This window comes from Melospiza georgiana, chromosome 3, assembly GCF_028018845.1.
Source record: "Melospiza georgiana isolate bMelGeo1 chromosome 3, bMelGeo1.pri, whole genome shotgun sequence".
In the NCBI taxonomy this organism is placed as follows: domain Eukaryota; kingdom Metazoa; phylum Chordata; class Aves; order Passeriformes; family Passerellidae; genus Melospiza; species Melospiza georgiana.
This window is the reverse complement of record NC_080432.1, coordinates 6,868,885-6,892,514: the sequence shown is the minus strand read 5'-3', so window position 1 is coordinate 6,892,514 and position 23,630 is coordinate 6,868,885. Positions and strand designations below refer to the sequence as shown.

General features: G+C 38.5%; 1 protein-coding gene across 1 annotated transcript in view; it reads right to left on the bottom strand.

Moving 5' to 3' along the window:
* Nucleotides 1–23,630, bottom strand: part of PREP (prolyl endopeptidase) — an 85,347-nt gene that overhangs the window by 46,307 nt on the left and 15,410 nt on the right. Inside the window, exons 7-8 of the mRNA XM_058021255.1 lie at nucleotides 17,284–17,389; nucleotides 1,485–1,676 (exon numbers count right to left, since the gene is read on the bottom strand). Of these exons, the coding sequence (XP_057877238.1) occupies nucleotides 1,485–1,676; nucleotides 17,284–17,389 (298 nt within the window). The remainder of the gene's footprint in view (nucleotides 1–1,484; nucleotides 1,677–17,283; nucleotides 17,390–23,630) is intronic.

Here is a 23,630-nt window from a genome sequence, read left to right as displayed (position 1 = left end):
CACTGGTCAAAGCTCCTTTGGCTGCCTAGATCACTCTCCATGCAAATCCACACATGGCAACCACATTTCATGTCAGCCCCAGGTTCCTATCCCATTCTGTTTATACATTCACCACATCAATTCTTCAATTTGGTCCCACTTTATAAACTGCCATCCCTCATAACTTAAGCATAGCTTAACACACTGCCAGTGAATTTGCACATGACCAAAATTAAGACTTGGAAGCAATTTTCACTTACATCTATTACTACTTCTCTGCTTAGGACTTGAAACATACTTCATTTCAGATGTAGGTTGCTCCTGATTCAAATAGTTCCCAATCTTAAGAAAAGATGTGTGCCTCACCAAACTCTAATTTGCTACATTTCCATTCACTAAAATTCTCTCAATATTCTAGACCCCAGTCTTTTGCAAAATCACTACAATTCTGGATGTGTTTGGAATAAACAATTATGTCACACTGGGGACATCTAGTCTGGGGCAGAAATCACACAGGACATATTGAGAACTGCAGACAGAAATAAAGATTTTTTTAAGTGACAAAAGCCTTAAGATGACTTTGGAATGTAGTAAAATAGGTGTGTCTTAGTGAGGAAAGACAGAAGGTACACTATATGTACATATGAAATCAGATACACAAAGAGAATTCTACTCATTTTACAAAGCAGCTCTTCACTGGAAAAGCAGCAAACACGAAGGAATTTGTGCAAAAATTGATTAATAAAAAATTCAGAGTATTTTTGAGTAACTAATTATGCTAGTCAGATAAATCATAATTATACCTTGTACTGTATGGAGAGCAAATTACATAAATGTACACGAGGTATCTGTCAAAAAACAGCTCAAAGGTGGTTCCTCTGCATTATCTGAAACTAATTCTAAGCTTTCACAGAACTTTCTGCAAAATTATACGATTAAAAAATAAAACTTTATTTTGATTATATCAAAACCAAACATTTATGTTTTGAACTTACTTCTATACTTTAAGAATTCCATGCTCTTACACTTTCCTGAGGCTTTTTTTTTCAAGTATTGTTTACTCCTCTTATTCCAGGAAAAAAAGAAATCCTGTCTCAAATTCTGACCAATTCTGTTCAAAGCATGCTGCAGTACTGCCAGATTTGCTCTTTCCCTTCTTTCTGCTTACAAAGTCCCTCTTGATGTAATCACTGAGTGTCTAGTAAACATTTATTTCACTGACATGAAGCAGGAAAATACTTTCCCCTCATTTCCTACGAACACCAAATTAAAACAAGGACAGATGAAGCAACTTCACTAGGGCCACACAGGACGTTGGAGAGAGAGAGAAAGAGATGTTCTGAATCACTTGTATCTCAGCAAGTCTTTTAAGCTGCAAATCCTAACCAAAGCTTAAACACAGGAAAAAAGCAAGAAGGTCTGTAAAAGGTCATTCAACAGACTAATTACTGAATTAATTTGGAAAAAGCAGAACCTAATATCTTTAACTTGACATGAACTCTTACCTAGAACATCTTTTTCATGTTCAGGGACGAGAACTTTCCATTTGGATTCCTCTGGATCGTTGAAGTCAATGTTGATTAACCGATAATTTGGAGAGTGGCGGTTTGTCTTGAAAGTGAACACTGTTCCTTCATTGGTGACATACTCGTACTCAGCCTCAAAGTTATCTATCAGCTTCACCCACTGAAGAATTCCTGTAAGATCAAACACAGAATGTCAGTTCCTCAAACAAAGGAAAGGCCAGAATGTGTACCAGGTATTAAGAACCTCCAAAGACTGCTCCAGATCAACAGGCTGGAAAAATGGTAGTGGAAAAATGACAGTTCACAGACACGTTAAGAGGACTTGGAGGAATTTCTAGCAAAATGCTGACAGAATTATGGCTTGTGTTTCACCAGCTTTCCTAAGGGGCTTCTGGAGAGCTCAGATGTTTGCCACAGCAATGCTCCTACCACAGTGGCTGCTGTGAAGCCAATGCCACAGAGCACATCAGGTTCAAGGACCTTCCACAGACTCAGAATGAAGGGCTGCAGCTGAGCTGAAAGACTGCACTAAGCTTTCAAGTGCAATTTTATTTTTAACAGTTTTTCTAAAATAACTATTTAATTATAAAGAAATGTTTGGGGATTTCAGTTCCTGCAAAAAAATTTACTTTTAATGGAAAGTTTTCCATTCTCCTTAAAAGCCCAGAACGTCCCACAGAATAGAAACGATGCTATTGGAATGAGTACAATAAACTTCAACATGAGGAATTTCTCTTTCAACTCAGAAACAACATTCCTGAAATGCTGTTCTGCAGAAATTTGTCACCATCAAAGGACAACTACATTTAGGAAAAACATCTGGGCTTCTGAAGAAAGAAACTGCATTTTGCCTATCAATCTCTTAGAATATTACACACACTAAAAGAAACCGACTTCTCCAAAAATGAATTGCCTCAGTTTCAGACTGTGGTACAGAGTGGGTAGAATTGACTCAACCTGAAGATGGGATTTTAAGACTCCACTGCTTTTTATTCACATTTTCCTGTTTTGCAATAGGTTGAGAGTGAGAGCCTAGTAGAAAGAAAAAGCAGCAAGGCTAAATAAGATATGTGATATATTTGTTACATATACAACCCAGCCTATCATCCAAACTTACTATTGCAAGCATCATACATTAGCTATGCTGAAAAATCAGAATCCTTATTGACATGTGAAACTAAAGCTCTTATATCTTCAAATAACTTTTAGTGCACTGTCTGCTCCTTTCCTAAAGCTACAGGTTGGATCTTTGCTTTTAAGTATAAACAAACTGTTCATAAATCTGTTTGTGAAACTCTATAATGCAATGTTTGTATCAATAAAAAAAGCATTTCAGCTTATTTTATAATATTAAAAAACTGAGCAAGTAGATCATAGCCAAGCTGTAATTACTGTAAATTTTTAAAAAAGAAAAGAATAATTGAGGAAGCAGTGAGATGACTAAGGTCATTTAAAACCCATTAGATGTAATAACAGAGTATAGTCAGGCCTGGTACATTCATAAAGTTTGTATCTCTTAATTGCCATTTTGGTTTAAAGAAAACTTCTCTGTCTCTTCATGCAAAGCGACTGAATTCCAGTATGAACTTTCCACACAATCCAGTCAATTTAGTATCCTCAGTGAATACACTGCCCCTTAAATTTGATTTTTATTGAGAGCCAAAGTTTAGGCCTTCTCAAGAGATTTCATGCTGAAGAAAAATCCTGCTAAGTCACTGCAGTTGCTGTGAGTTCCACAGAGAAAACCTGCTTTGATGCCCAGGAAAAACAAAGCAAATCCATCCTGCAGTGAACCCTAATAAACACCACAAAACCATTTCAAGATCCCAAGTCACATGGCATTTCAGTAAATAAAAACTTTAACTGCAGAGTAACACCATAACAATACTGGTATCTGACAGAATGAAACCATCATACTGAAGTACCAGACTTCTTAAAAAGAAATTGCCACGCTGTTGAAAAAACACACTTTTTTAATGGCAAATGTGCACAATAGTTGTAGTCTCCATGAGTGCAACAGAACTTGGATTCCATGAAGAAAAAGGACAATAATGTGACACTAGGGAGTTACATTGCTTCCTTGCAACTCATTCATCCACTCCCAAATGAGCAGATAGTAAATAAGTGAGAGGGTTGATGTTCTGCAGGGGTACACTTAGTTGTTATTATACAAAAACAAGAGCATCCATCTTATTAAAGTGGCTTTTATGTAGTCCTTAGAAGACAAATATTGCAGCTGAATTACCTCTTAACCACTATCTTGCTGAAGTGGTTAAATACACCAACATCTAATCCAGGATCAGAGGCATCTAGAGGCAGTCTTTACATCAGACACATCACTGCTGCACAGGGTATGTGCTGCAGTTCTCCAGTGAGAGGAACAAATCCTTTGCAATGACACAGGTATCAGCCAAAGGAGGATGCTTCTTTATGCTTGGTTGCAGGTGACCTAGTTGTGGCTGTGACTGAAAGGGATATTCTAGCATTGCTTCAGATCCTCCTGCTTAGCCTTCTCCTTTGGGCTAGAAATAACCTGATGACAAACCCAGGCAGTTCACTGGGTGCTAATATGGCTGAAAAGTGATGGGGACAGACATAATTTCTCCCCAGGTCATGCCAGTGGCAACACAAGGAAGGGACAGGCCCATACAGCTCACCAGAATGGCACTGCCCCCATGTCAAGCACTCTGGCCTTGCCCTTTAGTAACAAAAGAACAGTATGTCTGTAAGCTATGACTTTACTTGAAGAACAAGGTGAAGGACAGACATTCAGTCCATTCTTCACAAAAAGGAGAGAAAAAGAGTTGAGGAACTGGATTTTGATAAGGCATTCACAAGTTTAACCAGAAGCCCTCTGAGAACATGTGCCTTTGAGAAGAATCACTGAGAATTGGCATTTGGATAGTCTAAGGCTACTCTTAACACCTGAAATGCTGAAGACTTCAGTTTAATCCACATAAGCACACAATGAGACAGATTTATTACATACATAAAAGCATGACAGTTTCTGTACTGCTGCTATACCCTAATCCTTTCCCCTGCCAGTCCTTCTATTAAAATACATTGCTGAAAAGACACAGATGGTTTTGCCTATAGGTTTTATACCTATCAGTAATTCATCATCACATAACAGCATTACAATAGGAACTGCAGGTAGAATTAAGTGGACAATAAAGCCATGGCACACAACAGAAAATTATAATCCTCCAGAGCTAGGCTTCTGCAAAAAACAAAAGCAACATTCAGTGTTACAGACAGAATTTTTAAACTAAGTTCCTGGATCCATGGAAGATCAAAACATATTTTTTTTCAGTAAGCATCACAGAATAAGCCCTGAGTCTCGTACTGGCCCCTGAACACAGTAAAATATTGCATGGTCTGCTGAGAGCTCTGGGCGATGAACCAGGTCTGTGAATGACAACAACCACAGAAGAAGCTCACTTGAACAAATTGGTAAGAGCGTGAATTGTCACAAGGTCCTGTTACCAACCCTCTTTATACAGAAAGGACAGAGTAGCTGAGAGTCACTGTCAATCACTTCACTTGATACATCCATATTTCATTTCTCATGGAAAGGCCAAACAATCAATTAATGGCAAATAACCTCTTGCCTGTGCCTACTGGAGGACAGGGTTTAATGTTAGGATTATCTGACACTGGGGAAAAAAGTTTACAAAAGGCAAATACTTGCATTTGGCTTTTTTCATGTGCTCTAACAGTCAAAATTATCAGGTGAACATATAAATGCTCACCTCAATAATTCCATTGTGTCTTGTCATTTCTTGCAAGACAACTTTTCTACAAATGGGGCAGTGTTGAGAAAGCTTAAGAAGTGAACCAGGAGGCTTGGCTCATAACAGGACAGGTTTTCTAACCCAAAGAATGATGCCACATTTTATTACAGCACACACATTAAATAAATAAATTTCTACCTACAGAAAGATCATGATTTTTTAACTCCCAGATTTTCATAGAATCACAAAATTATTTGGGTTGGAAGGGATCTTAAAAGCCACCTGGTTCCAACCACCCTGCCATGGGGATGGGGTCATATTCCACTAGATCAGGTGCTTAAAGCCCTGTCCAACCCAGATTTCAGTATCTCCAGGGATGGGGCATCCACCTCTCTAGGCAGCCTTTTACAGTGTTTCACAGTACTAATCCACAGTAGTGGATTACTTCTTTTACATTCAATAGAAGACAGATAATCTCAGGGTGTACAGCATACATCAGATTGGAACAGACTATTTCAGGGCCCCTGTGGCATGTTCATTACATATTCTGGGAATTGAATGGCAGAGTCCTTCACTCAGACATCAAAATGCAATTTCTTCTTGAATCATGCAATACTCAGCTTGCTCCCAAGCCCCTGCTCTGAGCGAGGCAGCTAGGGAAAAGAACTCAGGGGCTTTTCCCTCTTTTTTCTTCAAAGACACAAATATTTAATTGTCTCACTCTGATCTCCAAAGGCCAGAGATATTTTCAAACAATTTGGACTTTCTTTAAAAGCAAGATCTCTCTGTGTCTTGGGACCTGACTTCACCTATAAACATCTGAGGGAGGAAATACTGTAAAGGAGATATTAAGATGTTCTTAAAGGAATGCAACTTTTGTATTTGTATTGAGAGGGTACAACTCATCTTGCAGATGATGGATGACAGCTACTCAATGATCATGGAAAGTTAATGTATTTGCCATCTAAAATATAAATAAATGGAAGGAAGCAATCTTCATTCCTTTGAGTTAAAAAGTTCAGACGTGTCAAGATATATTCAAAGATTCATCCAGAAGAAAGAAATCAAGCACTTTTATGAACAGACATTTCTCAATCACTTTCAAGGCTCCAATTTTACTTCCACTGGGATAATCACTCAAAAGACAGGAGAAGAGAATATAGATGATTCATTTTGAGAGAGTTATAGCTCATGCCCTCAGACAGCAGAACATAGCAACTGAAAAGCAGGCATCAAAGCTAATCTCTCTCCCTCACACTACACTTTCTCTAATACAAACAGATGAAAGCACAAATACCTCATCTAAAAAATAACTTCATTACGAATACTGTTTGCCCTGGTGGTGTTCAAAGCCAGCTTGAATAAGGCTTTGAGTAACCTGGTCTAAAGGGAGGTGCCCCTGCCCATGGCAGGTAGGGTTGGGACTGGATGATCTTTAAGGTCCATTCCAACCCCTCAACATTCTATGAGTCAGTGATTTATAAATGCAATGTCCAGTCAGACAGTAGCAGCATGAAGATGTCCTTGCTTAAATTAACAGCAAGCTATTGAATTTTATAGCATATTTTGCATTTGAAAGGTCCTTTAAAGTCATCCATGCCAATCCCCATGCAATGAGCAGAGACATCTTCAACTAGATCCAGTTGCTCAAAGTCCCATCCCACCTGAATTTAAATGTTTTCAGGAATGGGATATCCATCACCTCTTTGTGATGTGGCAACCTGTTCAAATGTTTTAACACATTTCTTGTAAAAATCTCCTTTCTTCTGTCTAACCAAAACCTACCCTTTTTAAAGCTTAAAGCCATTACTGTTTTTTGTATGCGAACAAGCCCTGCTAAAAGTTTGTCCCCACCCTTCTTACAGACTCCCTTGAAGTTTGAGGCAGCAGCAAGGTCTCCCTGAAGCCTTCTCTTCTCCAGGCTGAACAACCACAGCTCTTTCAGCCTTTCCTCACAGGAGAGGTGCTCCAGTCTTCTGCTCTTCACCATGGTCCTCCTCTGGGCCCACTCCAACAGGTCAATGTCCTCTCTGTGCTGGGGTGCCCAGAGCTGGATGCAGTGCTCCAGATGGGGTCTCATGAGAGCATGGCTGAGGCACAGAATCCCCTCGCTCACCCTGCTGCCCATGCTGCTTTGGATGCAGCCTAGCACACAGCTGGCTATCTGGGCTGTGAGTGCACATTGCTGGGTCATGATAAAGGGGGTAACCCCAACACAGGTGCAGCACCTTGCACTTGGCCCTATGGAACTTCATGAGGGTCCCATGGGTCCATTCCTTGAGCTTGTGCAGGTCCATCTGTATGGTATTCTGTATGGTATCCTGTCCTTCCTGTCCTTCAGGAATGCAGCACCACTCAGCTTGGGGATGTCTGCAGGCTGGCTGAAGGTGCCCTCAATCCCATTGCCTATCCAGCACTGCTCCCACTCCGGGACCCCTGAGTACCTATGGTCCCACTGGACCACAGACACTTCTCACCCCTGACCATTGGGACACTGAGCTGTGGACCCTTGGGATGTGATCATCCACAAATACCTCATCCACCCAAAAATCCATCCATCAAATTCCTATCTTTCCAATTTAGAGAGATATTGTAGGAGATCACATCAAAGGTGTTACAGAAATTCAAATAGATGACACCCTGTAGTGCTTTTTTTGTCACTAATTTTATTTATTTTTACTGCTAATAATTTCCCTCCAAAAATAAATACAGACAAAGTATGTATTTATACTTCTATTTATGCATAATAAATAAAAAAATACAGTGAAAGCAAAACTGAAATTGACATTTAAGGGATATGAAACATTTTTCTTAAACACTCTATTGTTGATCCTTCCACATATTTTTCAAGACAACTAATTTTTTTTTCTCCTCATTTGTTAGGACACAAGAGCCTTGTTTTGATATTAATTTTTGATTTTTTTTTTTAATTACTTCAATCATAGAAAAGTTTTTCAAAACATGGAAGAGTATTTTCCCTCTCACCACATTCCACTTTATAGCTGATGTCTACTGTCACCTCACTGTCTCTTGTTCATGTTCATTACAAAGGTTTTGACCCACTATTTCAGGCTACACAGCACATACTGACTCATCCCTTTGAAGTTACTGTATATAGCACTGTTCATTGCTTATTTATTTATTAAGAGAGCCTGATAAATTGCAAGACTAAACTAAAATACAAAAGGCCAAACAATCCTATTTTCAACACTGAAGTGGACAAACATTAACTTTTTTCACCTCCCCTCAAGTCACATACATGCTTTTTTAGTGCGGGGGAAAAAAACCCCAACATTCTAAACACAGAAAGAAAATTTTAAAAAAATTCTGACTGACAGCCTTGCTCTTAAATTCTTTCTTGCAACCTTTCCCTGCCAGTCTAACACAAAGCAATTCCAGCTGACAATGACTAAGCAATTCCAGCTGAAAAATGACTAAGCTGTGAACTTCTGTGTTTGCTCCATTTTTATCACATCTTTTCAAGCCAGTGGTTCTCAAGTATTTTCCACTAGCTCCTATTCCTGTGCATGTGTCCTCCCATCACCTCACACTGTTCCCACCAGACACAAACCACCAACCTCCAAGCAGCCCAGTACCCAAGCACAAGAGCCCCTATCACTGTTCTCTCTCCAGAAAGTCCCTATACCTCCTATTTAAAACAAATCTGTGTTTAGCTTCCTTTCCAATCCAACAACTCAGGTGTGCTTTCCAATTAGTCAACTCTCTCAGCTTTTTGCATTCCAGAAATCACTGCAGCTTTTCATTAAGGCTGTGTTTCTACACAGCCAAAGACTATAAGAAGAGCCACCTCTTTTGCTCCCCATGCTGGTTTATATCCCTTCTTTTTTCCCCTCTGCTCTCATGCTTCAGGTCCCTTAGGAAGAGCAAAGTGGGGGTCTGCCCAGAGCTCTGAGTCAGTAACTCATAAACAGTTCTACAGTGTTCACAAGAGGATCCTGATTTTTTTCATTAGGCTTCCCAGCTGCTACCACAATACAAAATAAAGAAAAAGGTCAATACTAAGGACAACTTCAACAAGACCAGTAGACCATGTCATGCTGGTCTATGTTCATAGCCAAGGGTGATTAAACAGCTTTCATTTATTTCTTGTTGCACATCAACAGATTGGTGCTAAATTCCTTCTTCACAGCACCAAATCACATATTCAAAAGAGTAAACAGTCAAGGCTGACAATCTAATAAAAAAGAAACAAACAATCTCATTTCTCAAGAAAAAGGAAAAACAGAATTATTACCAGGCACAGAAGCATGAAGAAACATGCTACATAAAAAACTGCACTGTTTTTGTGGTTTGTTTGGTGTTTGTTGGGTTTTTTTGGTTGGTTGGGTTTTTTGGTGTTTGCGGTTTTTATTTTGGTAAGGTGTACAACAAGGTTTGCTAATAAATAATTGCTTGATTACTGTGTATCCAGCTGTTTGGCTATGAGGCATTTTCAGGTATACCAAGAACAGTTAAGCAAAGTGATTAATGAAAGAAGTTTTCTTGTTTGACTGGGCCAACAAACAAGCAAACCTGAGTGCTGTCTGTCTTGTGGAAGCCAAGTTTGATAAAACAGCTACCAAAATTGTGCCTTACAGTGCTCAGCTACTGGGTAAATATGTGGGTTTTTTTTAAGAAATACTTAGCATTAGATCACTTTTAAATGTTTGTTACAGGAGCCAAGAGTTGAAAAGCCTACGAGCAGCTTAGCAAGATAAGCAGGGAAATCTGGAGTACTGAATGAGGGAATAACCTTCTGATCATGAACCCACAGTGCTGTCCCTCCTGACCCAGCAGGCACTGCACTCCTGCTACTGATTCAGAAGGCAAAATTAAACCTTATCAGCTGGCTGACAGAGTGGTCAAATCCAGACAAGAATCCCATAACTTTGTCCCTGATCTTTCTAAACCTCATCCAAGGAACTAAAGAGGAAGAACAAAGCACAAAGGGAAGAGTTATCCATGTCCACAGTTACCTGAAACAGAGTACAGCAAGGGAGTTACCCCAAAAGCTTAAAGAGCAGCCAGCTGTCTGCTCCCAGGGGGTCTTCCCACAGCATTGCCTTGCCACAAAACCGTGAATTATGACCTCAGGTCTTGAGAAATAGAGTATTTGTAAAATACTGATATGAGATATAAATCTTTTTAAAGATGTGTTTAGTTAAGTCAGTTGTAAACATAAAATTCCAACTGGTAAACCTGGTCATTTCTAACACAAAGAGCTTTGTCACAAAAACTGCCGTGAACTGGGTTTCACAAAACTCTGGTGGGTTTCACAAAACTCCTATGGTAGTAGGGGAGGAAGGGAAACACTATCTCCCCAAATCTCTTATCTTTTCAGACTAATTTAAAATCTCCATTAAAATGAAGCTATTCCATATTTGTCATAGCTTACTTAGCACAGTGATTTTCTATTCTAAAAAGGAGCATTCTTGGCACAAGTAACTCACAATGGCCTCCTTAAAAACCTGAACATTTGAAGAGGAAAATGACTCAGTCTGTATTCAGTAGAAACCCTGTGAAGGGGGGAAGGAAAGCATGAAGAACATTTTAGATAATCTGAGAGGCAGAAAAGATGCTCAGATGCTTTCTGTACCATTCATGGAAAGAAACAGAAACACTGCTGTGTAGATTATCTTCTGAGGAAAACAATCTGACAAGGAATATATATCACAGGAGACTGCATGGCCAATTTGATTTATCTACAGCTGTTGACAAAAATATCATGACACAGTAAACGGGGAAGATTATTGATGCACCTAAATTTTCAGATGCAGAAATAGACAAGTTAAATCCTTTTAAGTCTCCTGAACATTTAGAAATAGTCTACTCTCATTTATGAGATGTGATCTCCATTCAGAGACTAAGATGATTTCCCACTCAACACAGGACAAGTTAACATCTGTTGACTCACAGCCTGAAAAATACATGAACAACCTATGAATGCACAGGACACAACTTCCTTCAGTACAACAGAACTAACACAATGTTGTTTCTTCCAGAGAGTCTTTGATGACATCATTATCATCTCACTTATTATTTAAACTATGCAAAAAGAAGCAACAACTCAAGCTGTGCAGGAAGGTAATGAAATGCATTAACTCATGATTACTAAAGCAATAATTAAGTGGCAAATAATGGACAAACCATGTTTTATAAAAAGATAAATTGTGAGAAAGATAAACCAGAGGTTTCCTCTTCCTCAAAGCAATTTACTTCAGTTTGTTAGCAAAATCATTCTGTTCCATTTCTTGATGATTCTTGTAGAACAATCTGGATCATCCCTTTTAGTGTCTCAGATTGAAAAGGCGCAAATTTACTTTTTTATTTGTATTGTCTAGACAGACAGCAAAAATGGGACAGGCATGTAATTGAGCATAAATATAGAAGAAGTTCACAATTTAAGAAGGCAAAAAAGGGTTTTACAGCTTTTTTTTTTCAACTGAATGAGCTTATCTGGTTGGATTAAGATTTTCAAAACAACCACAAACTGCTGAGTTTAATTTGAAATTTAAAAAGGAAATATTTTCTTCCTATAAAAACATGCCATATATAAATAAGAGTAAAAAATGGAAGAATACATGTTCCTTTCACCTACTGGGGAAAGAAATATCTGAGCTCCTGCAAGCTTGTTATGGGCTATATTGTGTTGCTTGATAATTCCCACAGTAGCTGACTCACCCCTGAATTCACAGTCATATTCCAAGTTCTATCAGGCAGATATTTATTAACCATTTTTTATTTCCACACATGAGACATACTGTTTAATTTTGCACTCCTGTTTCTTCTTTCTTTTCCTAAGATGGATACCCCCCTTCTCACTCTGCTTCCCCACTCTACCCTGCAAATTTAAGCAAAATAATTCAACCAGCTCGTGTGCTCTTTGAGGGAAAAGGCCTCTTTTTGTCACTCAGACAGACAAAATGAGCTTTATTCTGAGCAAGAAGATCTCCAAACTTATGGGTAGAAATATTTTTTAAAAATTGTGCCACATCTCTTACCTACAGTAAGTTAGAAGCAAAGCCCACAAATCAGCTAGCCAACCTTAATTCTAACAATCCTTAAGTAGAGCATGTTTACTCATTCTAAACTATGACCTTACAATACAAATAAACTCAGAAGTGTGAGAAAGGTGTTTACACCAGACTTGAAATATTTAATGAGCACATAATTTCATGTCCAGCTGTGTGCAGAAGTAGACTAGTTCAGCTAAATCCAACAAGTCCCCAAAATGAAAATAATGAAAAAGTCTATTGATAGAGTCTATAGATGAAAGAGAACATTTAAATTTTTATTTGATCATATGAAATCTGCCACATACTGACCTCTATATACCCAGTGCAATATTGCCAGATTGCATGAAGTTTTCAAAATCTTTTTCTTCAGTCTCAGTGAAATGAGAAAATTATAAAAAACAATCACTATTTCTAAATAAGCTGTACATCATACTATCAAAAGGATCCAAACTATGAATCACTTCATGGAAACACAATGGCTTTCACTGAATCCAAGAACCTCAGCCTAGAAACCACAATGTTGCTATCCAGTACAAGAAGAGCCAGTACCAGGTAACTAGCCAATAAAATACCTGTACAGGAATAGTTTGTTATTGTGATTCCTTCATAGTTGAAGGAAGTCCTAACCTTTGTTTTGCTCCATCCAGACAAGGGAAGTCAGGTCTGCCTATTCATCCTTGCTGCTACAACCAGGATGCTGCTGCAGAGTGGCACAGTCAGTACACTGAGCACAGGAGCTTCTATGAGCATTGTGTGGCTTTAGTCCATAAATACACACATGCGCATTTATCTCGACCTGCTGCTCAAACAAGACTCAAACTCTGATGTAGCTCATAGAAATTAAAAGTATAAAGGACACTTCTATAACCAGCCTCTGTGGGATTTTCAAGGACAAGTCCAAACAGTGGAAGTGATATAAGGAACACGGATATGAGAGGTCTATTACAGAGGGAAGGATAAAAAAGAAGAGGGGGACAGAACCACCTAAGTGCAAAATTACTACAAGATTGTTTGTAATTCCAGTTGTGTCCCTTCACTTCTGAGGTACATTCCATATATTAGGTCCTTTCCCTTGATTACTAGCTCTGTTACTTTTTTCCCCTTCATTACAAAACCATAGTCCTGTCTCTTAATAGAAATTTTCCTTGGTCAATTAATTTCAACAATTCAGGAAGCAGTTCAGTCAGTATCACTTCAATAAGGTGTTAAAAACAAAAGTAACTAAGAATTCAATGGTCATTTCCAGCTTTCAGTTGCAAAATCAGACTTATTTGCACCTCTGTCTTCAGCAACCATCTCCAGGATGCAAAAGCATTTTGACTGAATTAAGCAGAGCCTCCCCAATATTATTTCACTTCTTCTTCATGGTTACTAAATTGAAGCTTCACTGTAAAATCACTCTATCCTTAAAACAGTATCTATATCAGATGTGTTATCTGCTAGATCCTAAACTACCTATAATATCATCCATTTTCTTTCATTTTTCAGCTTCTCTCATTTCCCCTTTGCCAGTCAGTACAATTTCTGAAATAACCAGTACTCACTCAGACAGTCCTGAAATTAGTTCTCTTTTTTTCTGACATCTTCACAAACACCTGTGTCTTAATCAGTTCATTTTCTCTTTCCCCTCAACTTCGTACTTTTTTTCAGATTTCCTGCTTTAATTTTTTCAAGTTGCTTTCAGTTTTGAGGTATTTCTCTTTACCTTTTCTCCCTTTAATCTTAGAAGCATGTGAGCTACAAGCCACTTTTTGCAACCAGTACAGGGGTCCAAATCTGTCCAGAGAGATACTTGTATTTCACATGGACTGAATCGTCCTGAGGGAGCACAGGAGAGCAGGAGCCTCAGCTAATGCTCTAAACAGGTACATTCAGTCCATCTTACCACACCTACAGTCTGGAGGTGATGCTCACTTTACCTCCAACACAGAATTTGGCAGCAAGGAGAGTCCTTCGTTACAGCACAAGGTAATTTTTTAATGATCTCATCCACTTTGGATCTCAAAGCAGTCAGTGATGTAACAGCTGTTGGATGAACATGTGGCTTAGACTAACTTAGCCTTGTTATTACATACCCAATAGCCCATTCAAGGAGATGGGTTTACAAATTTAAAACCTAACAGAATGACTCCACTTGTCCACCCTATGGGTCCTTTAAATCATACATCCCCCTATCAGACAATATTACTTGCCTACAATATTACAATGCATTTCCCCATTTATTTAACACTCTTCCCTGTCAGACTTTATTTCAACTCTGAGAGCATACTTGTCTAACACACTATGAATTGGTCTATGACTTACAGATGGCACTTCTGAGAAAAATCAATATAAAACCCAGGCTGTTTAAGGAGCTCTATAGAAATGCAGCTATGCTTATAACTGTTCCTTCTAATCCACAGATGGGTTCTGAAACTTCATCATCTCAGGTCACCACAACCTTCCAGTGATGACAAAGCCCTGCTGAACACCATAACAATCCAAATAAACAGATGTACAGGAAGGGTGCATCCTAAAAGTCCTCTTGAGTACAACACACAGACAGAGTCGTGTATGCAACAAAGATACACAAGTCTCTGAACACTGGAAACAGCAGAACCTAGTGGTGTATGGGTTTGTATAAAGTCATTTGACATTCCAACATAATTAAGATTCAGCATAAACAGAGTGTCATCCAAGAATTCACACAGGAGAGAGCTATTATGAACATCAAAGTTGGAAGACAAATCTTCATTGACTTTCATATCTCTGAGAATCGACAGGGGAGAGAACTTTGACTGAAAGTGGCTCATGTCTAAGATGATAAAAATTTCTTCCAAAGTATTCTCCGCATCTCAGGAATCCATAAGGGTGTTCATTTGAGTGAGTCTTCAAGGTATAACAAGATTAAATTTATGCCACAAGCTTATGGTCTCACATCTGCCTGGCCAGCTGACCTTCCACACATTCTTGTGAGGGTTGGACCACTGGGACTCCTGCTTTTCCATTACCACTGGTTGCATTTGGGAGCCAACACTTCCAAAAGCAAAGTGGGATTAAGCATCTCTTATTTCCAGAAAGTAGGCTCTTATTTACAGAAAGTGGGCTGTAGATAAGGAATGGGAGACATTTATCCATACACATCCAAGAGAAAAATCAATGATTTGGAAGCAATTCTAGGTTACCCCATTCAGAACTATTGCTGCACTGTTGTCCACTGGATTAAGCAAGGCAAAGGGATCCTTGCAGGTTAGATAACCCAGTAAGCAGAGCTTTAAACCAGAAAAAACAGGAGAAAGTGATTCCTCAACAAGTAAGGAAGATGTGGATGGGGTAGGCAAGGCAAGGGCCTGGGTGGTAAGAATGAAAGAGACACAGCAATCCACAAAACAGAGCTGAAGTGGAGTTTCTCCAAGCACAGGCATATGAAGAAGGAAGTGCCTGCAGAACAGCCTCATGGAGAAAGCTCTCAAACCTGTACTGAGCAATCAGCACACTTGGGTGCCTGCCTGAACTGCCTCTACACTGATGCACACAACATGGAAACAAACAGGAGGAGTTAGAGGTCCATGTGCAGTTTCTGGACTATGACCTCAGTGGGAAGATGGAGACATGGTGGGATAGCTCACAGGAATGCTGTGCTACCATGGAGAGGTAAAGGTTGTTTAGTAAGGATAGGCTGGCAAGATGAGGAGGTGAGTTGTCTTTTATGTGAAATAACAGCTGGAGTTTGTGGAGTTCTGCCTTGGGACAGTCCAGGGGATGGTAAGTAGCTCATAGGTTAAGATTAACAGGCAGACCAGCATGGGTACTACTGTAGTGGTATATACTACTGTGTGCTATAGAGCACATAATAGCAGTCTACTGTACGTAGTAGCACATGTTATGGACTTCCTAAGTAGGAAGAAGTAGATGATGCCTTCAGACAACTGGAAGATGACTCATTTCACAGGCCATACTCCTTACAGTGGAAATTCTAGCCACTGTGATGCCTTCTGTGTGGAAGGACAATGTAATCTAGGGCTCAAGCAATCTAGAATTCTACAGGGCCTTGATAAGTTCCCAAAGTGATCATGAAAGAAAGGTGCCCTGCCTGACCTGGTGTGTACAAATAACTAAGAACTGGCTGTGCATGTGGAAGTTGCTGGCAGCCTTGGCTGATGTTTGGCTGTACACAAGTCTGTAGTAGTGTCCCCTCCTTAGCCTGAAATATGCTGTTAATAAACAAGAGAACAAGCTTCTTGAGATCCAATATTCAACACAGAGATACTGCAGTATTTATTCTGTTTCTGAAGTTTCTGAAAAGAGAAGCTGCAAGAATCAAAAAAGCTAAGTTGTGTTCTATGCAAAACCCAAATTGAGGAATACCTTTCAACAATCCAATACTCTGGAAATACAAAACTACCAATCAGTAAACCAGCTAACTATGCCAACAATTAGCAACAGCCATATGGTGTAAAGTGCCATACTTTCAGCTCACACCATTGTGGCTACAAAGCTTAATACACAAAAGTCAAAGACCACTCCAACTAGAAGGCAAGAAAGGAGTACTTCAGGAGAGTGCATTTGAAATATGAGTTGATACTTCTACTGTAACAACAATGGTGATACCAAATAACACTGGAGGATTTTTATTTCCTAGCACTATACATAGAAAAAATATGTTATCTATAAGTTAGTCACTTTTTGTAAAAAAGTGCTATCAGTGCTTGAAGGGAGATAAGTGAAATTTTTAAAATACGAAAAAAGTTTTAATATGGAAAAGTATTAGTGGTGTAGAATGAAATTGAACAGACACTGTACAGCTCCTTATACTATATCAACTTTTCCTTGTGACTTGTTAAACAAACTACAGAATGAAGAATGGAGTTTTTAGTCTACTGATACATAACAGAAAATGGAATGCTAGCAGTGCTTATTTTGTCTAATTTCTGCATTAAGGTGGTTAAGCAATACATGCATTTCAAGACTTTTTTTTTCATTCAAACATAAAGTATTTCAAATTTTATATTGCCTTAAAAGGAAGCAAGCTTACAAAGCAACACATACCTGATATACCCTGAGACTCCTTCTGTAGATCACAGTACCACAGTCTGTTCACTGGATCACAGCCTTCCCTGATAGACAGCAAGACATATCGACCATCATCTGACACCTGCAAGAAGATCCAGAAAAATCAAAGACAATTCACCCTCTGGAAAAGAGAATTCCAACTTGAAAAATTCACACATGCAGAAAAATCTAGTGCTGCTGTTAAAAGAACATTACAAGCTATAACCACATTATAAATTATCTGGTGAAGCTTCTTGGTTTGCTTTTGCACATGCATGTACACACACAACAGAATTTCTGAAATGGTGTCTGCTAGTACAGAAAGTCATCAATTAATCCTTTGCAGACATATCACATTTCTTGACAAAGCTTTTGAAAGTGCAAATCCAACAAGAAAAGGCAGAAAGTAACAAGAAGTCTTAGTGTCTCCTTCTCCTGACTGAGCTGTTTCGAGCATATTCCCAAATTACCAAATTTTGATGTTTTATTAACAGAGCTGATAGAGAAGGCTGTTTACTGTTCATATTCTTATATGACCGTATCTAATGGGAATTTAAAGTCACAAAATACAAATCTGGGTTCTGGACATTTTCTACTTGGCACTATACACAGCTTCAAAACAATTCTTATATTGTAATTACTTCTTGGATATATTTCAGTTTATATTTGTAACATTTGTTATGCAAAATATCTGTAGAATGAGTTGTGCAAAATAAATTTCAAAATAATTAAGTTTTAATTATACTGCTATTCCAATAGAGCCACAATCTTAAGGACACGAGAAAGGGACCTAGTAGAATAGAAACAAATCTCAGTGTATGAAAGTTAATAAAAAAACCCCAACAACTAAACACTCCTTGAAACAAAAACAATCCCCAAATGGGTGTTTCCAAATCATATTTTTACAGGCATTTTGTTATGATCTAATTATACCACAAAAAAAGTCCATACAGTAAAAAGCTCACAAGACAAATATAAAAGAACACCTAAGATTCCTACTGTAGCCAAAAAACCACTCCCTTATATGAAACAAAGACATCTTTAACAGGGCACCCTGCACCTAGAAACAAGTATATCCAGAAATGGAAACAAAGATTAGGTGATCTTTCTTGAAAGATACATCTTCAGTGGTTTTAGGTAAGCAATAATTGCAGGAGTAAATTTTAATTAAGAAAATTATTGCAGTATGCTGCTTAAACATCTGCCCACACTTGTGAAAGCACCAAGTTCCCTTCATTTCCTCACCAACTGAAAAAACTTAACAAATAACTTTAAGTTATATATAAAAATACAGATTTCAGTTACATTCAAGAGTATGACACACAAAACTCTTTTAGTCACAGTCAGAACCCACATAAATTTATTCCTTGATTCTGTGACTAAAACAGTTAAGAGAAGACAAACTTTACCCAAGAAAGAACAGAGATGTGCAAATTTCTGATGTTGTTGCAAGGGCAATTCAGGATCTCTGATGACAGCAAATCTGAGTACATCTAATTTTTCCTTCCATATTCCCAGCTGGACTAGTTAAGAGTTGATAGCAGTTTATGTTTAATTTGAAGTAAGAACTCCCAAAGCATCTTGCTGGTGGGATACCAATTAAGTGTGTCTCTATCACTAAAGCTATTCTTATACCAGTGAGTTCTACAACCCAAAGGATTTTGACAGAAACAGGACAAGATGGTTGACTGCAGCATGCTAAAATGTTCAGTATTATATACTGCAGATTTAGACATCTACACTGCAAAGTTACAGTTTGATAAGCAATCTTGGCAGCAGCATCACCTTATGCAGTCTCTACCTCTAGCTCTTCCTACTGCTATCATTGCTTGTGTCCATGTAAATTGATTCCCCACGTCATGCCAGAACAAGCATCCACCATTTGTGAAGTACACCAGTTCAGGGAACTGATTCAACTGATAAAATGGCATGTTCAACAACAAAAAAATTTAAACCTCCAAGAACCAGAAAAGAAGAAAGAATTGACAAATTCTTTTAAACACCCAAACAAGCAAAGCAAAGAATCCAGGAGGGGAAGGAGAAAAAAAAAGAAAAAATACTTAATCCACAATAAAAACCAAAGAAGAATAAAAGAAGCCCCTCTGCCACATTAGTATCTCGATCAGTTCACTGTTCAGTTGCACAAATGGCCAAGCTAACACACAGCACCAAACAGCTGGAAAGATGAATAACGGGTAGAGATTGCTTAAGGCAGCTCAGATTGCAGCACTGATGAATGTGTAATCACAGCCCAAATGCCACTGACCCTACACTGTAAACAGACAAGAGTCTGGGTTTCAGGACAGCAAAAGGAAATAGGATTTACCAACTATCATTTGAATTATTCTTACACTGCCACATCATCTTCATGAGCTGAGCTGCAATCACTGCTCTTGGCTCACAAATTTATGAACTGAAATTTCATGCTAGTACCTCACTCAAATCTCAGGGTGCATTAATGGCTCAGCTTAAGGGGGACAGCTGCAATGTCAGACTTGATTTCCCACATTTAGGATGAAAAGGAAACATCTCAAAAATTTCTGAGAGTTATCTGGAATGCCAGTGCACATTTCTCTCATTAAAATAATTACTATAATTTCAAAGAATACCCACTGCTAAAAGGTAAGCTGGCTATAAAGCAATTGCACCTCTTAAAACAACATTTAGTATCTGTCAAAACAGGACAGAAGAAATCCTGTAGCCTTTCAACTGGAGCTTTTGAAAACCTTCAGCATAACAATGATTTCACTGGCATAACACAGCACTAATCCCTAACTCAGCACCAGTAAAGGAAGGATTATTTCAAAGAACTGATGTTGGTATGTAGCTTTACTTTCACTACTACTGTCATTCAGTCGGTTGGCAATTTTGAGTTTGTCAGACCTACTATTTCTTAAATATTTGTTGTGACCATCATTACACCACACAAACAAACACAACAGTATCACTAAGATAGCTGTACTCCCAAGTACAATTTTATCTAGTCTTTCAAGCATCAAAACCTTTAAATTCTCTTTTATGGCAGAGTTCTGGTTTATAGTGGAGTGTTTTCTCTAGGCTGTTTTTCTGCCTAGTGATTTCAGTGCTACCTGTTCTCTCCATTTTGATGAACAGTAACCACTGCTAAGACAAACATTAAGAGAAGAACCTGTAACTTCAATATATCAATGAACAGAAAATAAAAAAAAATATATGAAGTCTAATCAGTAAAAACAATCTAACCACTCAAATCTCATCTTTGTTACAAAATACAACTAATTCATTGTACAAGCCACATAAGGAACTGCAAAAGGGTTGAGGATCCACAGCAAAAACAAAGTGAAATATTTTGTCTAGCAGCAGATTTCAGACCAAAAACTCATACATAATTGAACAAACAACAACAAAAAAGAATGAACATGAGAAAGCTGTTGGGTTTTTAGACTTCCTGGCTTTATGTATTACTCAACTAAAATGTCAATATGAGAGATATTAGAGTGCTCTACTTTCAAGTCATGTGCATACCAACAGTGAATATTAATGCAAGTTCTGTGAACACTACCTGGACAGTCACAATTGCCAGTTTCAGGATAAGGAAGAGCTCTCTATATTAACAAAGCTAACAAATAGGGGCCCTTAGAGTATGTTGTATTCTATTAAGGCAACTACATATACACATCATTCCTTAACAGATAATAAATTAAAAGTTTTACTACCTTTGCCGTTTTTTATTATCAAGGTGGAAAAAACCTAATCATTGCATAATTTGTTTCTGCATAACAAGGTACTAAAAATAAAATAAATAAAATTCAGTTATTAGATCCTGTGCCTGTGTTGAGAAAAAGACAAACTCTCTTCTTAACTGCAGGCATTAACACTATGGTAATCTACAACCTGATCTGCATCTGCAGTGATTTCACAAACTACCATTCCTCATGCACTGGTGCCCTTTGCATATGAAACTGAGCAATCATCACTGCTATCTAATGCATTTCCAATGAAGCACAGCAAATGAATCATGTACAAAAAAAAAAAAAAAAAAAAAAAAGCAAAGTTCAAAAAAATCACAGACAGAATCAAAGCTTTCCAACAGAGCTAAAAGGTCAAATTACTAACTGTAATGTATCCAGTAATGAAAGATCAGATCATCCAGAAAAAGAAAGATGTGTGGCAATAAAGATGCAACTGTGCAATGCCTGGAACTAAAAACTCACTGCATCAATAAGCTGGATTTTAACACTGCTACCATTTTCACTATATGCTATGGATGTAACAGCTTAAAACCACCCAGAGAGACTGAATAGATTTTTTTAAAAATACTTATTTAGGAATGTACCCAGTCACCATAATAAAGCAGATTAATGACAGCAGTCACTTCCTCAACTTTAGATATATGCTGCATGAAGACTTTTGCATAACACCACTACCCTGGATATGACTCCACTAAGAAGAATTTACATGCAAGAAACCTTTCACTTGTTGCAGAAACGACCTCTTTTGTTATTTATGAGTATTTTTAAGATTTTTATCAGATGAACAAATGAAAATATTAAGCACAAAAATCCACAAAGCATGTTGCTTCTACAGAGAGAAAAAAAATTACTGTAAAATTTGCTAAAATATTTGGCAAGTAACGAGCAATTACACTGTCTGAACAGCCTCAAGTGTTCTACAGATGTGCCCATGTGCCTGTGCTGCAAAGATCTGCCTGCAGGATGACAAAGAACTCCCACAGTAGTCTCCTAGCCTTTCAAATTCCACTTTTATTATCTCACATTTATTAGAAAAATCAAAGCTATTTTCCTTCCTAGAATAGGAAACTCTTTTGTAAAGAGTTGTGGGTTTTGTGGGGTTTTTATGGGGGTTGTGGGGTGTTGTACCGGTTTGTTGTTTTCTTCATGAGGGGAACATACAGCTATGTTCTGATATTATCTTTGCAGCAGTGCCAGAAAATCACCGAAGCTTGCAAATAGCTCCTATCACATTTTATGTTCTTGCAGTCTTATAAGATGCTGAGGACTGGGGCACAAACTCCCTCTCACAAAGCAACCTCCTGGGACTGCCTGCACAATCCAAGCCACCTGAGGCTGCTACTCTCAGGCTGCAAAGGCGCTGCTTTGTTTTCTGTTTGCAGAGTACCAGTTTCAGAATCAATCACATTTCAGAAGCCCTAATGATGGGTGATCACAGGAATGCAAAAGCTCAGGATGAGGTCCAACAGAATCTCCTTCCTACATTCTGAGGCACAGGCCTGACACTTTATGCAGGACATGGTTATATGCAAACAACATTCTGATGTGGTCTGTCCACCCACTCCCCAGGTTAGAAAACTTGCTCTGGGCATTAATTCCAATCTCTTATTCCAGCTGGGTTTTTATGCTTGGGTTTTAGATACAATGTGCTGGTATAACGAGCCCTTCTCTTCTGACCATATTTTGAGCCTCTGTCAGCTTTGGGGTTGAAGGAGCCACACCAAAGCCAGAGAACAGGGATTTTGACCCTAGATCATCACAGCAATATGCACACACATATTTATATGCATTCTCTTTCCTAAGTCTAGCACAGAACAAAATCAGCAGCTTTTTGGGGTGACAAACATCAAACATATTTTACTGTGGCTCTCAGCTTGCTTTTGAGCAATGAAAGCACCAAAGCATCTGGAACCTGGCTATGTAAGAAATTATCAGCTCCCATAGTCCCACGTGCAGCCACAATTACCTGCCTCCTTCTTATGAGTAAAATTCTCTAGGCTTGCTGCCAGGGCTGTAGGAAGACATTCATACTAGTCTTCTATTCAAGATTCATCCTTGACTAAGGCAGTGTAAGGCTTTAGAAACATTCCCAGAGCCCTGTTTTACCCAGCAGTGTGTCTCACTTGAGTGAACTGGCAATGTTTTCAGCCCTCCATGCTGCTCACTCTTCCCCAGTGGATGCTTCTGTGTTGCTGCAGTGAAACCACTATAGCCAGCACACATCTGGCACAGCCTGCTCCTCTGTGCTCTGAATTTCATGTGCAAGATCACCTCCCTGTTTTAGAACCACTGATGTTAAATGACAGCTCTAAATATAAAATGAAGAATTTAAAATAATTTGTCAATTCAGAGACAGTAGACAGTGTGTGTTAGAAAACATGAAAAACTGTAGTTATTTCACTGCTGGCAGAATTGGGATAGGAGGGTTCCTCTCACCCACTCCTTTCTGTTCTGTTTACTTTCCTGCTGGTACCACAGGGACTTCTTGCACTACCAACTGTGAAAGACTGTTATATAACTTATTGTTTAACTTTGAGAATAACAGTCTGTCTGTGAAAGAGAGATATGTTCAGTCAGTCTGAAGAAAAAGCAAGAAAATGCCACTTAAACAGA